Below are 15,753 nucleotides of genomic sequence, written 5' to 3'. Positions count from 1 at the left end.
AACAACAATCAAGTGTTGCATTGTATCGAGACAAACTCGTCGAATTGCAACGATAGTCCAAACCAATTCGACGTGATTTTCTTTTTCGCGTTGCGACATTTTTCATTGACATGGATTAACGACAACTCGAAACCTTTCATTTCTTTTTTTTTTTTTTTGACGAAACCAATTCCTCCGGGTTTCCAAATCCGTTGTAGCATCCGTGAAAAACGAATGACAAGCTTACTTCGAATGCTTGAGCCGGTTACTTTTACAATATAATATAAAACGCTTTGGATATTTGTAAAAGTATTGTGCTTTAAATAGGAATAAATACTTTTAGAAAAAATTTATTAGTGAAAGTTTATTAATTTTAATAATTGCACGATAAGAAAATGATCTGTATTATTATTCCATTCAAGCAGTATTTATTCCGATTTGAAGAAAAAAGTAGGATTTATAAAAATATAAATATATATCTAATTAATATCTATAACAGACACTTGTTTCAATATATTTCCATACATTTTTAAATTACCATTTTTAGTATAAAGATTCGTATATTTTGTATTCTATTTATGTGAGAAACATTTTCAATAATTAATTTAAAACAAAAGTATATAAAACGAACTGCCATAAATATATATGTACATATTTCTGGACAAATGATCAAAAATTCAATTCAAATTCAATTTTCGTTTACTGGATAATTATCAACAACTACTACTTTCCTATATATTCACGCAATAATTCACGATTTCTCGCACAAATCATTGTCGAATACGCGTTAAGAAAGGTTTAAGAAGAAACCTTTTCCCCATCCATCTTCACGAGCTTCACCAACCAATTAAGTTTGCACCGGTAATCCCTAAAACGTTAGCCTAATACAGGGAGGGAGGACAAAGGCAGGGGGGACAAAACTTAATAAGCTGTCCTTAACGTGTCTGCTGGATGTTACGTCACTTTATTAATACTCGTATATTAAAACTCGGATGGAACTTGTTCGGATAGAATCTCGCGAGCATATGTACAGAGACACGCATACGTAGGTCGCTATAAATTATAATTTATAGCGACGTTGATTATATTTTAATAGCACTTTGGCTTCGCCCCAATATCTCGTCTCCCCTCCCCTCGATGATCCTGTATGATCCGCGGACACCGGTTTTTCAAGTGGCGAAACATCGGATATTCACTCGAATCCCTTGTGCTTTCCAGGTTTATTTTCCAGGATCCGTGGAAAAAATCAGCCCTCGAAACGCTGCATGCCTGTTCACTTTTTCATCCCCCCTCTCTCTTTCACTCTTTTTTCTATTTTTCCCTCCTCGTTTCAACGTATCGTCCGCGCACGAGAATATTTCACCGCGGGAATTAATCAGCGAAATTCTGGCAAGCAATTAATTATCCCGCTTTTAACAATTTCCCTGCTGTGCGCCTTCTATCCCCACCTTTTCTCTTTTCGTTCAACCGCAAAATCGGTCCACCCACGATTTTATCGTGTTTCTTTGATTTGGTTGTTGTTTTTGATTTCACTGACATTGTCCCCGACTGTTTGCGCGCGGGGCGAAATTAACGTAATCTCGTTCACTTGATCGGGACGTTTATGGCGTCGTACGAGCGCCGCCATGTTTTTGCATGCAACCCCTGCGCCATAGGCAACCGGACGCGATCAAAAGATCGAGTTTCAAGATTCGAGAAGGATCCAAGACGTAAGACAAATATTAATACTGGTAATAGATGTGATATTTTTAATAAATACAATGCTTTTGGATAATTATTTTTATGAATATATGTGTAAGTATTTAGTAAAAAGAAAGAATTATAATAAGGAAAATAATCAGGTTGTGATATTTATTACCAAAGTATATTGTTTTGCGTGTTGTATTTATCGATTGCTATACGCAAATTGGATGTGTTATAAGAGAGTAATTTTACTCTTCCGTCGTCTTTCTTCGTTGGATTGAAATGAAGGAATTGAATAAAAATTCCTTCAGATTGCCAGCAAGAATTATTAGCAACACGTGGTATATAGATTGGTCAATAAGATGAATCAATCAATAAATTGCTTCTTCTCGTTAGCGTTTGTTGTGGATATATAGTTTATTAATAAAATAAGATATATAATGTGTTAAGTATTGTAATCCCGAATTGTTGGCAAAAGTTTATTTTAAATTTAAATCAAACTGATTCTCGATCACGTATAAGCTAAGATGATTTCTTCGTTGAAGAATTAAGCGAATCACGGTTAATGATTGATTCTAAACTTAATCTAATTAAAAGAATCTAATTAAAAGAAGCACTGAATGTAGCCTTATAGATTCAAACGGAAAACGAAAACATACTTAAGAATCTTCATTGAAAATCCTCTATCATCTACTATACTAAATTATAACAAAGCATATCAATTTCGTGTATTTCCTAAAATTTGCTGTAGAAAAGAGGAAATTTCACGTAGAAATTTCTATGATAGAAGTTCGGAAAAAATGACACATCTGACGTAGAAAAAATATAATAATAAATAGAAGAATTAATTTAATAATATAATATATTGAGTAACGTAGAATTAACTTGACATTAGCTGATACATTAGCCCATTTTCAGGGCATAAATGATAATCAGACTAGTGAAATTTTAATGTACTATATTGGAAGATTACTATGTATAAAGAGCTGGAATATATTGGAAATTATCTTATAATATTGCGGATATTAGAATATTAGAAACACAGAGAATATTCAATAAGAATAAAATTCATGAAGAAAATAAATATCAGAATCCGTTAAAATAAAAAAATATATGATTAAAGCGTATAATCTTATAGTCAATAATATCTATATCGTATCTATAATTTATTTATAAAATATTACTTATCAAATTTTCAAAAACGAATATTTAGCTATTTTCTCATCTGACCTAATTGAAATAATAATTACAATTTATTAGAATTAATTACAATAATAATTACAGTTACAATAAAAATTCTCAAAAATAGTAGCAAATGACTAAAATTATCAAATTAAATTAATATTACATGCCAAACTACATGCTACTACTAGAAAAGTTTAATTTTCATAAAAATAAACAAGAATAAAAAAATACATCGTGTCCATCATCCGTCTACATTCATCATGGTAACTAAATTCATTCTCAGTGTGCGAATAAGTGAAAAACCAGCCCAAGTGAAAAAGAGACCCTAATACAATGTGTTTACGAACGTTGTAATCCTCATAAGAAGCTTATCGGACAGGACAACAACGCTGCAACGACCACACTTGCGCCCTCTACGCACATTCTCGTCAACGCAACGCGTTCTAAAGTGAGATAACAAACGCACTTAACACGTCTACTGCAACACACCAGTCGGCTGAAGCACATTTAAAAAAAGAAAAAAAGAACGCTAATTCCGCTGTTGATACTATGGAAACTCGACGAACATCTCGATTTAGAATAATAAAACATTTTTTTGAAATACATTGAATTGTTTCGTTTACCTGTAATTCATGCGTTTAGCATGTATTGATATATTTCGATTGAGAAAGAAAAATTTTACGATAAAGTTGTTAACAAGAAATTTGTGTAAATCTGTTTTTTTTTTCAATAAAATTTCCATTTAATCCATTGTCCTTATAATGACGTTATAGATTATAGTATATAATTGAGATGACAAAATTTCGAAAGTTTGCATCATAAAATTTTGTATCGCAAAGTTTAAATGTTATTTAGAATTTTATTTTAATTGACACGGAGGTTCAAATAAAACAAGTTAACCATGATTGCATCCATATTAACTTTTGTTGTGAATTTTATGGTTAATTTAGCAAAATTAATTTCTGAAATAGCTTCAAGAATATATGTTAAACAATAAATGTAATACTCATAATAAGCGTGAAATAATATTAGTCAAAAGCAGTAATATAAATATTTGGTAAACTAAAACATCGTTGTTTTACACGTTATCTTTACTGAAATCGAATAACAAGTAACAATATCAAACGATAAATAATTAATTTCCTCTCAATTGCAAATTTTTGCTAAAAAATTAAGTTACTTCCCGAATAATTTTAAAAAGCAACAAAAGTTTGATCCAAATGCTCATACAAACGCTTGAAATTAATTTAATTTCTCGTTTAAACTAGATTTTATTCCAATAACATTTCGCGACAGAGAGGAGTTGAACCGAGATTAATCGAACATCATTGGAACGAGACAACGGGGCATCCAATTTCATCGGAGAAACGTAGATACATGTTTCGAGCAACGCGAAAACCGGCGTAGAAGCAGCGAGAAAAAGGTACATCGGTGGACGATTCCAGCGTAGGTGGATGGAGATTGCGAGAACGAAATTGCACGGGGAAAAAGGCAGAATCCCGTGGGATAAATAGACACGCTACACCCGCTGATCTTTCGGCGTAGTTACGACGTAGCGAGATAAATCGACTGAAAATCGACGAACGATGCGAAACGTTGGATATCTTTCTTGGAGGAAATTCGTTTCACGTTTTATCGTTGAATCGCAAAAACTTGTCCATTATTTCGCCATTGCTCCAAATTATTTCCTCTCCACCTTTCCGCCTCTTCACGAAATTTCCACGGCAAAGATTGATAACCCCTCCTCCTCCTCCTCCTCCTTTCTTTTTTGCGCGTGCATCGAGCGATAAACGCACTTGTGATTGTGACGAAGAATATATCGTAGCAGAAGCAATTGCGAGCCAGTTGTCACAAGAGAACAAGAGGCGTTTGAGTAATGAACGATTCTAATTGAACGATTCACTGATCACTGACGGCGCGAAATAATTTCAGTCGTTTCGTATTCAGCGATTGCAGACACGATTCATTTCCACGATCGTTTTCGGTTCTTTCACGCGGCAAGATTAAATTCACAGCGACAGATTGCGGGCGCATCGAAATGAAAATAATGGACACGACGTGTTTAATCGCGCGCTTTAGAATTTACAATCGTAATATAGAGGGTGGGCGAGAAACATTGCGAAGGTTTATAACCTTGTCCCGTTGTGCTGGTAATTATTTCGTTTCGCGTAAGGCGGCGCCACGAGTTTAATCATAAACTTTTGATTACAGGAATGTTTCGTGTCGCGGAAGCTAAGTGTTTTTGACATACTTCGTCTCGCGTATTAATTTTTAATTCGCGACCAGGAATATGAAAATGACATTGGCTGAATCGAGAGCGAAGATAAATGTTCTGTCGAATTTTGATGGGGGGGGAATTTTAAAGGTGAGATTGGATTAATATGGAAATATATTATTTGGAAATATACATAATATTTGTTTCGTCTAAAGAATGTTATAAAAAAAAAAAATGTTTTTACAAGAGTTGTTTGATATATAGAAAGATGTATTATAATGTGATAGATACTATTTGATAGTTGAACTCAGAAAGTAATTAATGTAAAAAAAACTCTATAATTTGAAACAGTGAATATCTACTTTTTTCAAAATACAAGAAATGTTTTATTTATTTCATTCATTCTTTTTTTATTTTATTTTATTTATTATTTTGCTTCGAATTCATTTCGAATTCAAAATTACGTTAGATTCTCTTTATTGCCTGATATCTTTTGCTCGCAGAATTTTTGTTCGAGTATTTAAGAGATTGTACTATTTATAATTAAACTGTAAATTAGGAGATCAATTTCAGTATTTTCCTAATACACAAACTTAATAAAAGAATTAGGTCGGTTGCTTATTACGTGTTAAACCAGTTTGCAAGAATTTAATTTTTTCTTCTTTTCTTTTTCAATTATCGTAGTGATGAGAACCCAATTAAACTAGTATTATCCCTGTTGTATTTAAACAGTGAAACGTAATTAAACCATTTTTGCGTTTAATCAATTATTTCTTCGGCAAATTCATTTCTAGTTTCGAAATTATTTAAAATATGCAATTACGATATAATATAATCGATATAATAATTTAAATCGATTTCCTCGAATATAATTGTTGAATGTGACACTCCATTTAGAAATTATCTCCTTTTTTCTCTCCTTTATGCTTATTTTTTATTCTTTTCATATATACATTTTTAATTCCATTTATACAACAATTTTCTAAATAAATAATAAACTTACCTCCTAATTAATAACATTTAATAAATTTATATAATTTATACTATTATATAATTTAGATAAAAGAAAAATGTAGAGGTACTTTTTAAATTACTTTAATTTCTTATTAACTTTAATATCAATTCTATAAATATTCTTTGAAAAAATTAAAGCTACTCATAATTTTCAATATTTTTGTGTTTTAAAATTTAAAATCTGGACAAAATTTCATCAATTATCAAATTTTATCAAAATAAAGTATAGCAAAAAGTTTGCATATAAAAAAAAACATATAAATTATTAATTATGCATATATCTAATAATTAATAAAATTATTATTAAATATTGTTAATTTTACTAAAAACCCAATTTTGTAGAAGATACATAGCAAAAGCAAATGAAAATTATTAATTGAAACGTGAGTGCAACAAAAAAAAAAAACACATGCAAAATAAAATTCTAAACTCGAGATTGGAGCAGCAAGTACACACGTTTAAAATTTCCAACGATCCCATCGGGCATACAATAAAAATAAAAATCACGAAATAGAATCGCTCGGGATTTGTAGCGAAAATTGATCGTTCAATTTCTACTAAAACTAAATTCTCTTCCTCCTATCGATTTGCAAAAATCTCTGATTTCTCCTTTATATCAGAGAAAGTTCTATTCAGACGAATAAATTGAATGAATCGCGCGCAATGATCCACTAGAAATTTCTTTATTTCACGAATCGTCTATAAATTCGTTGTAAAATTCAATGTACATTGTTTTTACATTAATATAAAAGATTCATATAAATCAAAATTTATATATGATCGCGAATTCTTGCAGCAATTTCTTGCAACAATTGATTTTTTTTTTTTAAGATAATAGAATGATTGTTTAGAATAGCTTCTTTAAAATTATTTTTTCGCCTTTTTTTTTTTCAAAAAAATCAAAACACTTTGTTATATCGATTTTTATACACATATTTACAAACACACAAAATTAAAATTATTACAAATTATTTTTTCGAAGCAAAAATTATATGAATTTTGTTTCGTTGTACCTCTGTGTTGAAATGAAACAATGAAATCTATTCAATTTTTTTTCCTCTAATGAATTTGTTCGATTACCATAAAATTTTCGTTTCATGTAAATATGTAGTACAAATATATTTCTTTCGTACATATTTTAACATATATTTAGCATGTTTGAATTATTTTAGCATGTTGAATTATTTATTCTTGCTCGATTTATGGAAGAAACACTCATACGATTGTTAAGATATGTTAATTCATTTTCAAAATAATATTATTTTTAATAATACGTAATAATACATAGATAAATTTATGAATATCTATTTTATGGATATTTTATCGATACTTTTCAAAATCCATTGAAGCCAATTGTGGCATAGCGATGTATTGGAAAAAAAACAAAACTAAAACTTCTAACATTAACTTGATTCACCATTTTCGTTCCATTTACATTGAATCAAAAATTGAAATATAAACTCAATATGGAATGTTCTATTAATACAGTCCTGGATTCTGCAAAATTCGTTCAACACGACGTGGAAAGGATGAAATTTTATCTATGATATCAGGTTCAACCGTGTTTCGTTCACAGACAAAACGACCATGGGCTTAACGCTCATGCGTAAATCGTTTGCATACGACAACAATATTGGTATGCAAAGAGCAACTCTAGAGGGCGTAGAGTGGCGTCACAAACCAAGGGTGTCGGTGATGTTGGCGGATACGAGGTGTTCCACAACACCGGAACCCCATAGATGGTCAACTATGGGGGCTTACGTTCACCATGTATCATAAATTATACGACATGTGCACACACGATGGAACGTGTAAAGAGATGTACGTGTATCGGAATACATTGCGTTAACTGTACGGATTTTCGAGGAAAGAATTCATCGTATTGATTATCGTTTCGAACTTTATTAAACTTCAATCTCATTTTATTGGTAAATTTAGAAAAGAAAAATACGTATTTCCATATTTTCCTGCTGATTCGTATTCGTCGATTCGTCGAAATTAAAAATCAATTATTTCGTCAATTTTTCCCTCAACTCTTGTACAAAAAATTGTTTCTATATTCGATTTACATTTTCGAATACACGAATTCCACTGTCAATTATTTTTTTTTTTCTTTGTTGTTATATAAATTGCCAATTTTCACATTTATACATTGCGATAAAATTTCTAATCCTTCTTTTAATACAGTCTTAAAAAAAAAAAGAACCCACCAAAAGAATTTGAATAACTACGAAAATATTTAATAGCGCGATATAAGCATAATACACATGAATAACGGCCGATACTTAAACGTAGAAACGTCGGTGTAATTACAGAAGGCAGCGTAATTCTAGAAATAACACCGTTACCATTAAGGGTGGAATTTCTTTCGCGCCAGAGAAGAAAGAAAACCAGAGAGAAAGAGAGAGCAAGTAAGAAGTAGTGGAAGTAAAAAGGGAAAGAAACACCCCAGAGAGAAGGAGCGAGTTGGAGCAGGTAGAAATACCTTGGCAGCGTTGCAGAAAGTGAGACGGGGACGGAATGATAGATGGAGAAGAAAGGGCGAAAAGGAAGTAGCGTGGGATAAAGAGAGGCGGTGGAGGAGAAAAGGGAAAATTGTCTTGTGACACCGTTCCAAGACACCATTAGTACGCAGTAATGTAGGAGCAATGGTGCATTCGCTGGGATATGTGCAAATGCATACGAGGGGGGGGGGCATAAAAGAAACGGAAACGGTGTGCGAAATTATTCTTCGCGCATCTCTAGAAGCTCGAAAAAAATTTAATTCCTCTAAGGTGGAGGACGCGTGTGAGTACAGGTTGAAAGATTTCACGTGCAAGCTTCTTGAAATGCTTCCCTTCAGCGGAGGGGCTTCCTTGCTTCCTGAACGATGTAATATTTTCTTGACTTTTCTTTGAATACCGATTTATTTCTTCTCTATGTGTTTGCAAATATTCAAGGGAAAGGAATGGAAGAGAATAAAAGAGAGAGAAAGAAAGGAAGAAAACTCTCAGGCACGATTAATGAAGGATTATCGGAGGATAGATGTGGAAGAATTGTTTGTCGAGGATGTTTATTGAGTTCGAATAAACTTAAGGAGCGAACTCTATTTTATTTTAAATTTCTTGTTAGTGGTTAGTGAAATACTGTGCATACCAAAAGTGTGAAGTAGAAAATTCTTCTTGGAGCTGCAACCTCCTCTTTTAATCTCTCGCAAGCAAAGGGAGGAGGAGTTTGACGAGGAGAAAAGTTTTTGTACATCGTTCTTCATAGTTCACACTTGCTCAGAATTTTTAGTATCTCTTGTGATATTATCTCGCATACCTTGCTTCAAACATTCTTTATATATCGATTTTGAAATACAAAAGTGTATCAGAAATATTTCAAACGTTTTGCACATGTTTCAAATAGACGAAACCTCAATAATATTTGAATAATAAATAATAATCATCTACAAGAAATTTGTGTTTAAATGTAAATTTTTTATAATGAAACAATGTTTTATATTCAGAACCTTAAACCTGGAAGTGAATATTGGTCATATTTTACACTTAAACTTCCATAAGTTATCCATATATTGTATATTTATTTTCCATGTATGTAGAACAATTAATCAACGAAACATTACGAAAATATTGATGATTTCAACGTTTCGATTGAAGAATTCAGAAAAATATTGTCAATTTTAAAAAGACAAGCTCTGTTTGCTTGTCTCGTTTACAAAGATTATATATGAAAATAAAAAAAAAGAATTTTAAAAATAACTGATGATTCGAAAAAAAGAATAATAATAATAATAATAATAAAAAAAAAAAAAAAAGAAAAAGACAACGAAACTTTAGTACCTCGGGATCTATCGTTACTCCGTAATCTCCATCGCCTCCATTTACTTCCTTCTCGAAGGGGATGCCTTTTATGCAACCTTCTGTTGACCGTTCCCTCGTAACTTTATCTTCTCGAATATCTCGTCTCCTTGGCAAACGTCTTCTTCAAGGGATGGGTCGAATTCCGACGGCGACAATTCATGTTTGAAGGAGAAAGTTACCCCGAAAAATTTCGAAGAGTGCACGATAAGGATCGCTGACACGTAGGCAGATAAACCAGACTCTCTCTCTCCCTCTCTCTTTAACAATTCCTCTTGAAGATGATCTGATTCTGGTTCGTGGCTGCTTTGAGACGATGGCGGAGGAAAAATGGATGGAGGAGATCGGTTACTTTTCGACTGGAGTGAGTCGTTGTCACGTTGCCAGCTTGGAGAGACAGGTTTTGGGATAAGTTTCGAGACGTGGTAAAGCGAAAGTTTAGAGACGAGGGTCGGCGAACGTTCCAAGTTTTAGTTAATTCTCAAATTCTTCGGTTGATGTATTATATTTTATTCGAGTATTATTTATAAAAAAAAAAGGCATTTTTATTGCAAAGGAACACTATTCTCCGATCTTGATGATATTTTAATGTTGCTAAGAAAAAAAAAGAAACTAATAATAAAGGAAGAAAGATGATAAATAGAATAAAAATCAAATATATATTTAAATTATTATATTTAATTTATATTACGTATATTTCAAATGTATTCACTCATTGTTTGATGTACCTTTTATCGATTTTTTATTTTGTAATGAAAAATTTTAATAATTATTTATTTATTTATTTATTTATTTATTTACATCTCTCGATAAGCGATGATTATTTTTTAAAAAAATATGTCGATTGCTTCCATACACGTAATACTAATTTATAACGCAGCATTTGCTCGATAATATGTACCTTCTTATGATTAATTCAATTTCATTGCTCGAAAGTGTATACATTGGTATAAATTCACGTCCCATATGAATATGTTTACAAGTTTTATTAATTTGCATACTTTCGATAAAATAAAACGTTGCCATCCCTGGAAATAGCCAATTTTTACATCACAATTTACGCTCCCATTGTGGAATCTATGCAATTAATCGAGTTACGGCGGATTACATATCGAGATACGAATAAAAGAAAAAAGAACAAGCAAACATTTATTCAATACGCGAATAAAACGTGGAAAAACGAGCAATCCGGAAATTAGCCCGCAATTTCGCAATGAACGTTACGAACTATTCTTTCAATTTTTATTAATATCGTTAATCGATACCGATGCAATTCGACTTTTGTCAACATTTTCTTTTGTTTCCTTTTCTCTTCTTCTTTTTTTTCTTTTTTCTTTTTTTTTTTTTTTTTTATGGGTATTTGTACGAATGTTATTAAGTGCAGGGCGAAATGAATATCGATGATCGTAAAAGTGACTTTGTAACGGTGACATGCACGTTACACTAACCAATCCTGCTATCTCTATTTCGCCTGCGGTGATAATAAAATTGTAATGGATACGTGGAATTAACGAAATTCTATATTCTCTCGTGTCCCACGGTGCAGCCATTTTTCCGAAGGCCTTGAACGCTTGTTTCTTCATTTTTTTATTCGTGAATATTCATTTGATTTACAACCACCACTGCGGACAGTATTAAAAAAAAAAAAAAAAAAAAAGGAAAAAGAAAAGAGAGGGAAAAAATAAAAGGAATAAAAATATATATATTGAAGACGAAAAATTGAATTTTATCGAATTATGATTCTCATGCTGTATTTTTTAAGGATTGCGCTTTAATATTCTCGCGATTGTTGGTTTAATAATGGTATGCAAAAATTTTTAACGAATCGGTGAAAATACAACAAAGAAATTCAACAACGAAGTTACACAATGTACAAAATCACGTATAACGATTAAATTGATCGTGGATTGCAAGGAAATTATTTAATTTGATAATTTTGATTTTGATGAAAGTTTATCTGCACGTTTTAATTTCTTTTTATTTATCCCTTTTTTTTTTTTATTATAAAACTTTGTTAATGTATATAATAATTTCGGGAATCATTGTGAATAATTGAATCATTTTATTAACGTATAATTAAATGATTATCTTCATCTTGAATCAATATTTAATAATCATTTTTTGAAATTTTAAAATATAAAATTTAATCTTCTGGTTAAAATCAAATGTTCACGGTTATTGAAATTAAACTGTAATATATAATTAAAATTAAATTTGAATATTTATCTTGCAATTTATTGTTATTATATTCAGAAGAAAGATTATATGTTTAAAAAAATAAATAAGTTTAAAAAACGATTCTACCCCTTGTGTACACCTAACATTTTCAACTTACGGCATCCGTTCTTAATTATCTCGATCCAATACTGTTGCAACAATCCTAAAAACGATCCCCGTTCTAACAAATTCAACTTTCGTTCCGAATGAAATGAGAGGAGAAAGGAAGAAAAGCGTGGGGAAAATACAGAATATCCTGCTAACTTTAATCTGGTTACCCGTTTCCGAGTTGTCACAGGTGTCGAAAGGACTCTCCCTAGTTTATCAGCTCTTCGATTAATCTGATAGGATTTGTAAATCTCTCTCTCTCTCTCTCTCTCTCTCTGTTAAGAAAATCGTTCCCTCCTTCTCTCCTCGAAAAGGGGAGGAGGGAGGCAAAAGGAGGAAGAAAAAGCGGAGGCAAAGCCGAGGAGGATTACCTGTTCCCTGCAATTCTCTCGGTTATATTCCATGGAATAGACAGCCGCAAGTGGTGAGATATTTTGCAGCGGGATGTATGCGTGTCAGCTGTTACAAAGGAAAGCAAATATTTACACGTCGCCGACTCGGGATGTCCAATTATCGCGTCCCGGGGCGTTTTATCCTTGGCGCGCTAACTTTCCAACGATATGCAAAGCGGCTCTATTAATTTTCCACCACCGCGCCGGGGAAAACGCGAGGCAACGCGAGCGTACACGGGGAAAACTGTCCGTGTATCCTTGAAATTTGCAACCTCGGGCCTCGGCGGATGAAAATTCAAATCTCTTGCATTATGGAACGCGTCTCTATTAATTTTTAATGGGGGGAGGTTACAAGCCGACATCTGCCAAGGGGGGAGGAGGCGTATTTCGCTTTGAAATTCGTGCCCTCGCTGTTAGCATAAACAGGCGAGGTTATATTAACTTTTATCCGGATAGCTGGCCACCGTTCCGCGGGTTGGGAACAATGCATAATCGTGAGATGCGAGAGGATTTTTTTATTTGAGCGGATTTATTTATTTAGTTTCGGTATAATTTTGGAAATTGTTTAAATTCAACTACCGTTGAAAGAATATGGATGAGGAAACGTGTTTTTCTTTTTAAATTAGAACTTGTGATCAGTAGTTTTAGGAATTTTATATGTCTTGTCTTTAAATCGTGAATATTTATTAGAAATTTAAAAATTAACAATTTAAAATTCATTTTTTAATTTTATAATTGATATTATGATTATGATATCATATTGTTATTAATATGCATTGTTATGAGAATCATTTTCACAAATTTTATCATAATAATCGTGTATTGTGTCAATAATTCATGCAAAACATCACTGCTGTACACAATTATTATGCGCTATTTCCTTCGTAACATCTGTGCAACGACTTTGCAACAAAAAGCAATCCACAACGACGCGACGATCCGCGAATTTCTTGACACGATTCAAATTATCTCGGTTCTAATAATTAAGAGCTCGAGGAACAGCATCGTTGGTAGTTCAACCATCCAAATAACCCGTTAATCTCGACGAGCTCGGTCAACAAACGAGAGATTATTTGGAAGGAATCAAACGCTTTTCGAAAAAAATAAATAGAAAGATAGGTAAAATAAAAATAACGCGTCATTCTCGACCGATGGTAAAAAAGAGACGAGAGAAATGGCGCGAAATTCGAAACGAGACGAGATCGCGAATATCCAGTTAAACGTCGTCCCTGGTGATTCGTTAATTACCAGCGCAACACACGAGCTACTTCTAATTACGTGGTCCCGTTTAATAGGAAACCCTTAACGAGCGACAAAAGATTCGACCTGCAAATTTCGCCGACTATACGCGGTTTTGTCCGACCGTAAAACCACCCGTGTTATCGTGTTACCCTTATTTCTGTTTATTTTCCACTCGAATCGAATACGATTTTTTCTTTTCTTTTTTCTTTTTTTCTTTTTTTTTTCAGGAAATATAAGAGTAGTCGTTTAACAGTTTTGATTAACCTTAAAATTTGCTAGATTTTTTTCATACATGTGCAGAAAGAAACATGCTATTTTCAAGGATTGTTTGTATCATTTTATTAATCTGTTTGTTATCCAGTTATTTTCAGAATTAGTTTGTTTTATCATAGCAAAACTTATTATTAACTTGTTCAAATAAAATTCTGAATAGAGTATGGATTATATATAAAGCTGCATATAAGAATTAAATCTGTTTACTTATGAGATACACAAATCATAGAAAAAAAAAAATACATTTGAATGTTCGATTGGAACAACAAAAATCTTACATGAAACAAACTATATTTTTTTAACTCTCTTATTGAATCTATTCTTTGCAAATTGTACAGTGGATATTGTCAAACCGTAATTACTTGATTTCCATAAATATAATTGCATTTAATATCCCATTGTACATCTAAAAAAGCTAAGGAAACATACGAAGGTTAATTTTTCCTAAAATTAAAATTGTTGAACAATTTATAGCAAGAAAATAAATTACTTTAGAAACTAATTCGATCTTTAATTTTCTAATATTTAACATTTGAAAAATAACATATAAATATATATTCATCTGTTCTTTCACGAAGTTCATCGTGGAAATTATGTTAAATAAAACTTATCCTATCAATTATTGAAATTGATTCGAGCGATTTCCGAAAGGAAAATTTACTGAGATCTCCTTAATTGACACCAATCATGGAACGTGTTCAATTAACGAGGCTCCACGTATAATTTGTAGCAATTGAATCAAACATTACAACACATAACTACAGATTTAAAAAATATCCAAAGAATTTAATTGATTGTTTGAATTTTTCATTCGAAAAGGAATGGATAATAAATTCGCGAATGATTATAACAAATAATGAGAAAGAGACAGCTACAAATTATTCGATCGACCAACTGAAGACACGTTTTTCTACTTTACAGATGACGTTGCAGGTTTCCTGGGTCCGGCACAGGGACGTTCATCTACTCACGATCGGTCGTTACACGTACACGAACGACCAACGATTCAGGCCGATCCACAATGCACAGACGGACGACTGGACACTCGAAATCAAATATCCGCAGCTTCGGGACAGCGGTTATTACGAGTGTCAAGTATCCACGACGCCGCACATGAGTCATATCGTATATCTGGATGTGATCGGTGAGTTTTTCTTGAACATTTTTTCGTGGCATTCGAAACGAGATTTTTCATTTAATGCGGAGTTTGATAAAATGATAGTATTGTATTTCTACGCTTTTTATGAAGGAATGATTTCTAAAAAAAAAAAAAAAAAAAATTACCATAGTTATAAATTGTAAGGAAACAATAACGTGACAAAAGAATTGAATAATAACATTTTTGTATAATGGATTTCGATAGGCATGTATCAAACTAAAAAATTTATTTATTACACAGTGTTTCCATTTGACCGGATATATAATGGAACAATGGAATAATGGAAGAGATTTTAAAGCCAATTTTATTCTTTTAAACGAAACTGTATACTGAGAGTTCAACTTGATATTTAAAGTTTACCACATGAAAGACAAGGAGAGCACTAACATCACATTGCATTTTCCTCACAATATTCAAAAATTATTATAGAATTTAGAAATTTCT

General features: G+C 32.1%; 1 protein-coding gene across 6 annotated transcripts in view; it reads left to right on the top strand.

The window, feature by feature from the left end:
* The window catches only part of LOC100871326 (zwei Ig domain protein zig-8), a 396,962-nt gene that overhangs the window by 273,456 nt on the left and 107,753 nt on the right, over nucleotides 1–15,753 (top strand). For 4 of the 6 annotated variants that reach the window (XM_003689721.4, XM_086916749.1, XM_086916752.1 and 1 more), the window contains one exon: nucleotides 15,072–15,294. In XM_003689721.4, the coding sequence (XP_003689769.1) occupies nucleotides 15,072–15,294 (223 nt within the window). The remainder of the gene's footprint in view (nucleotides 1–15,071; nucleotides 15,295–15,753) is intronic. The other 2 variants (XM_012483498.3, XM_012483490.3) reach the window with 1 other exon arrangement.

This window comes from Apis florea, unplaced genomic scaffold (genome assembly GCF_048593485.1).
Source record: "Apis florea isolate Af1SG1 unplaced genomic scaffold, ASM4859348v1 contig_2190_pilon, whole genome shotgun sequence".
Classification (NCBI taxonomy): domain Eukaryota; kingdom Metazoa; phylum Arthropoda; class Insecta; order Hymenoptera; family Apidae; genus Apis; species Apis florea.
Note: the sequence above shows the minus strand (reverse complement) of the source record. Positions and strands in the feature narration are given on the sequence as shown.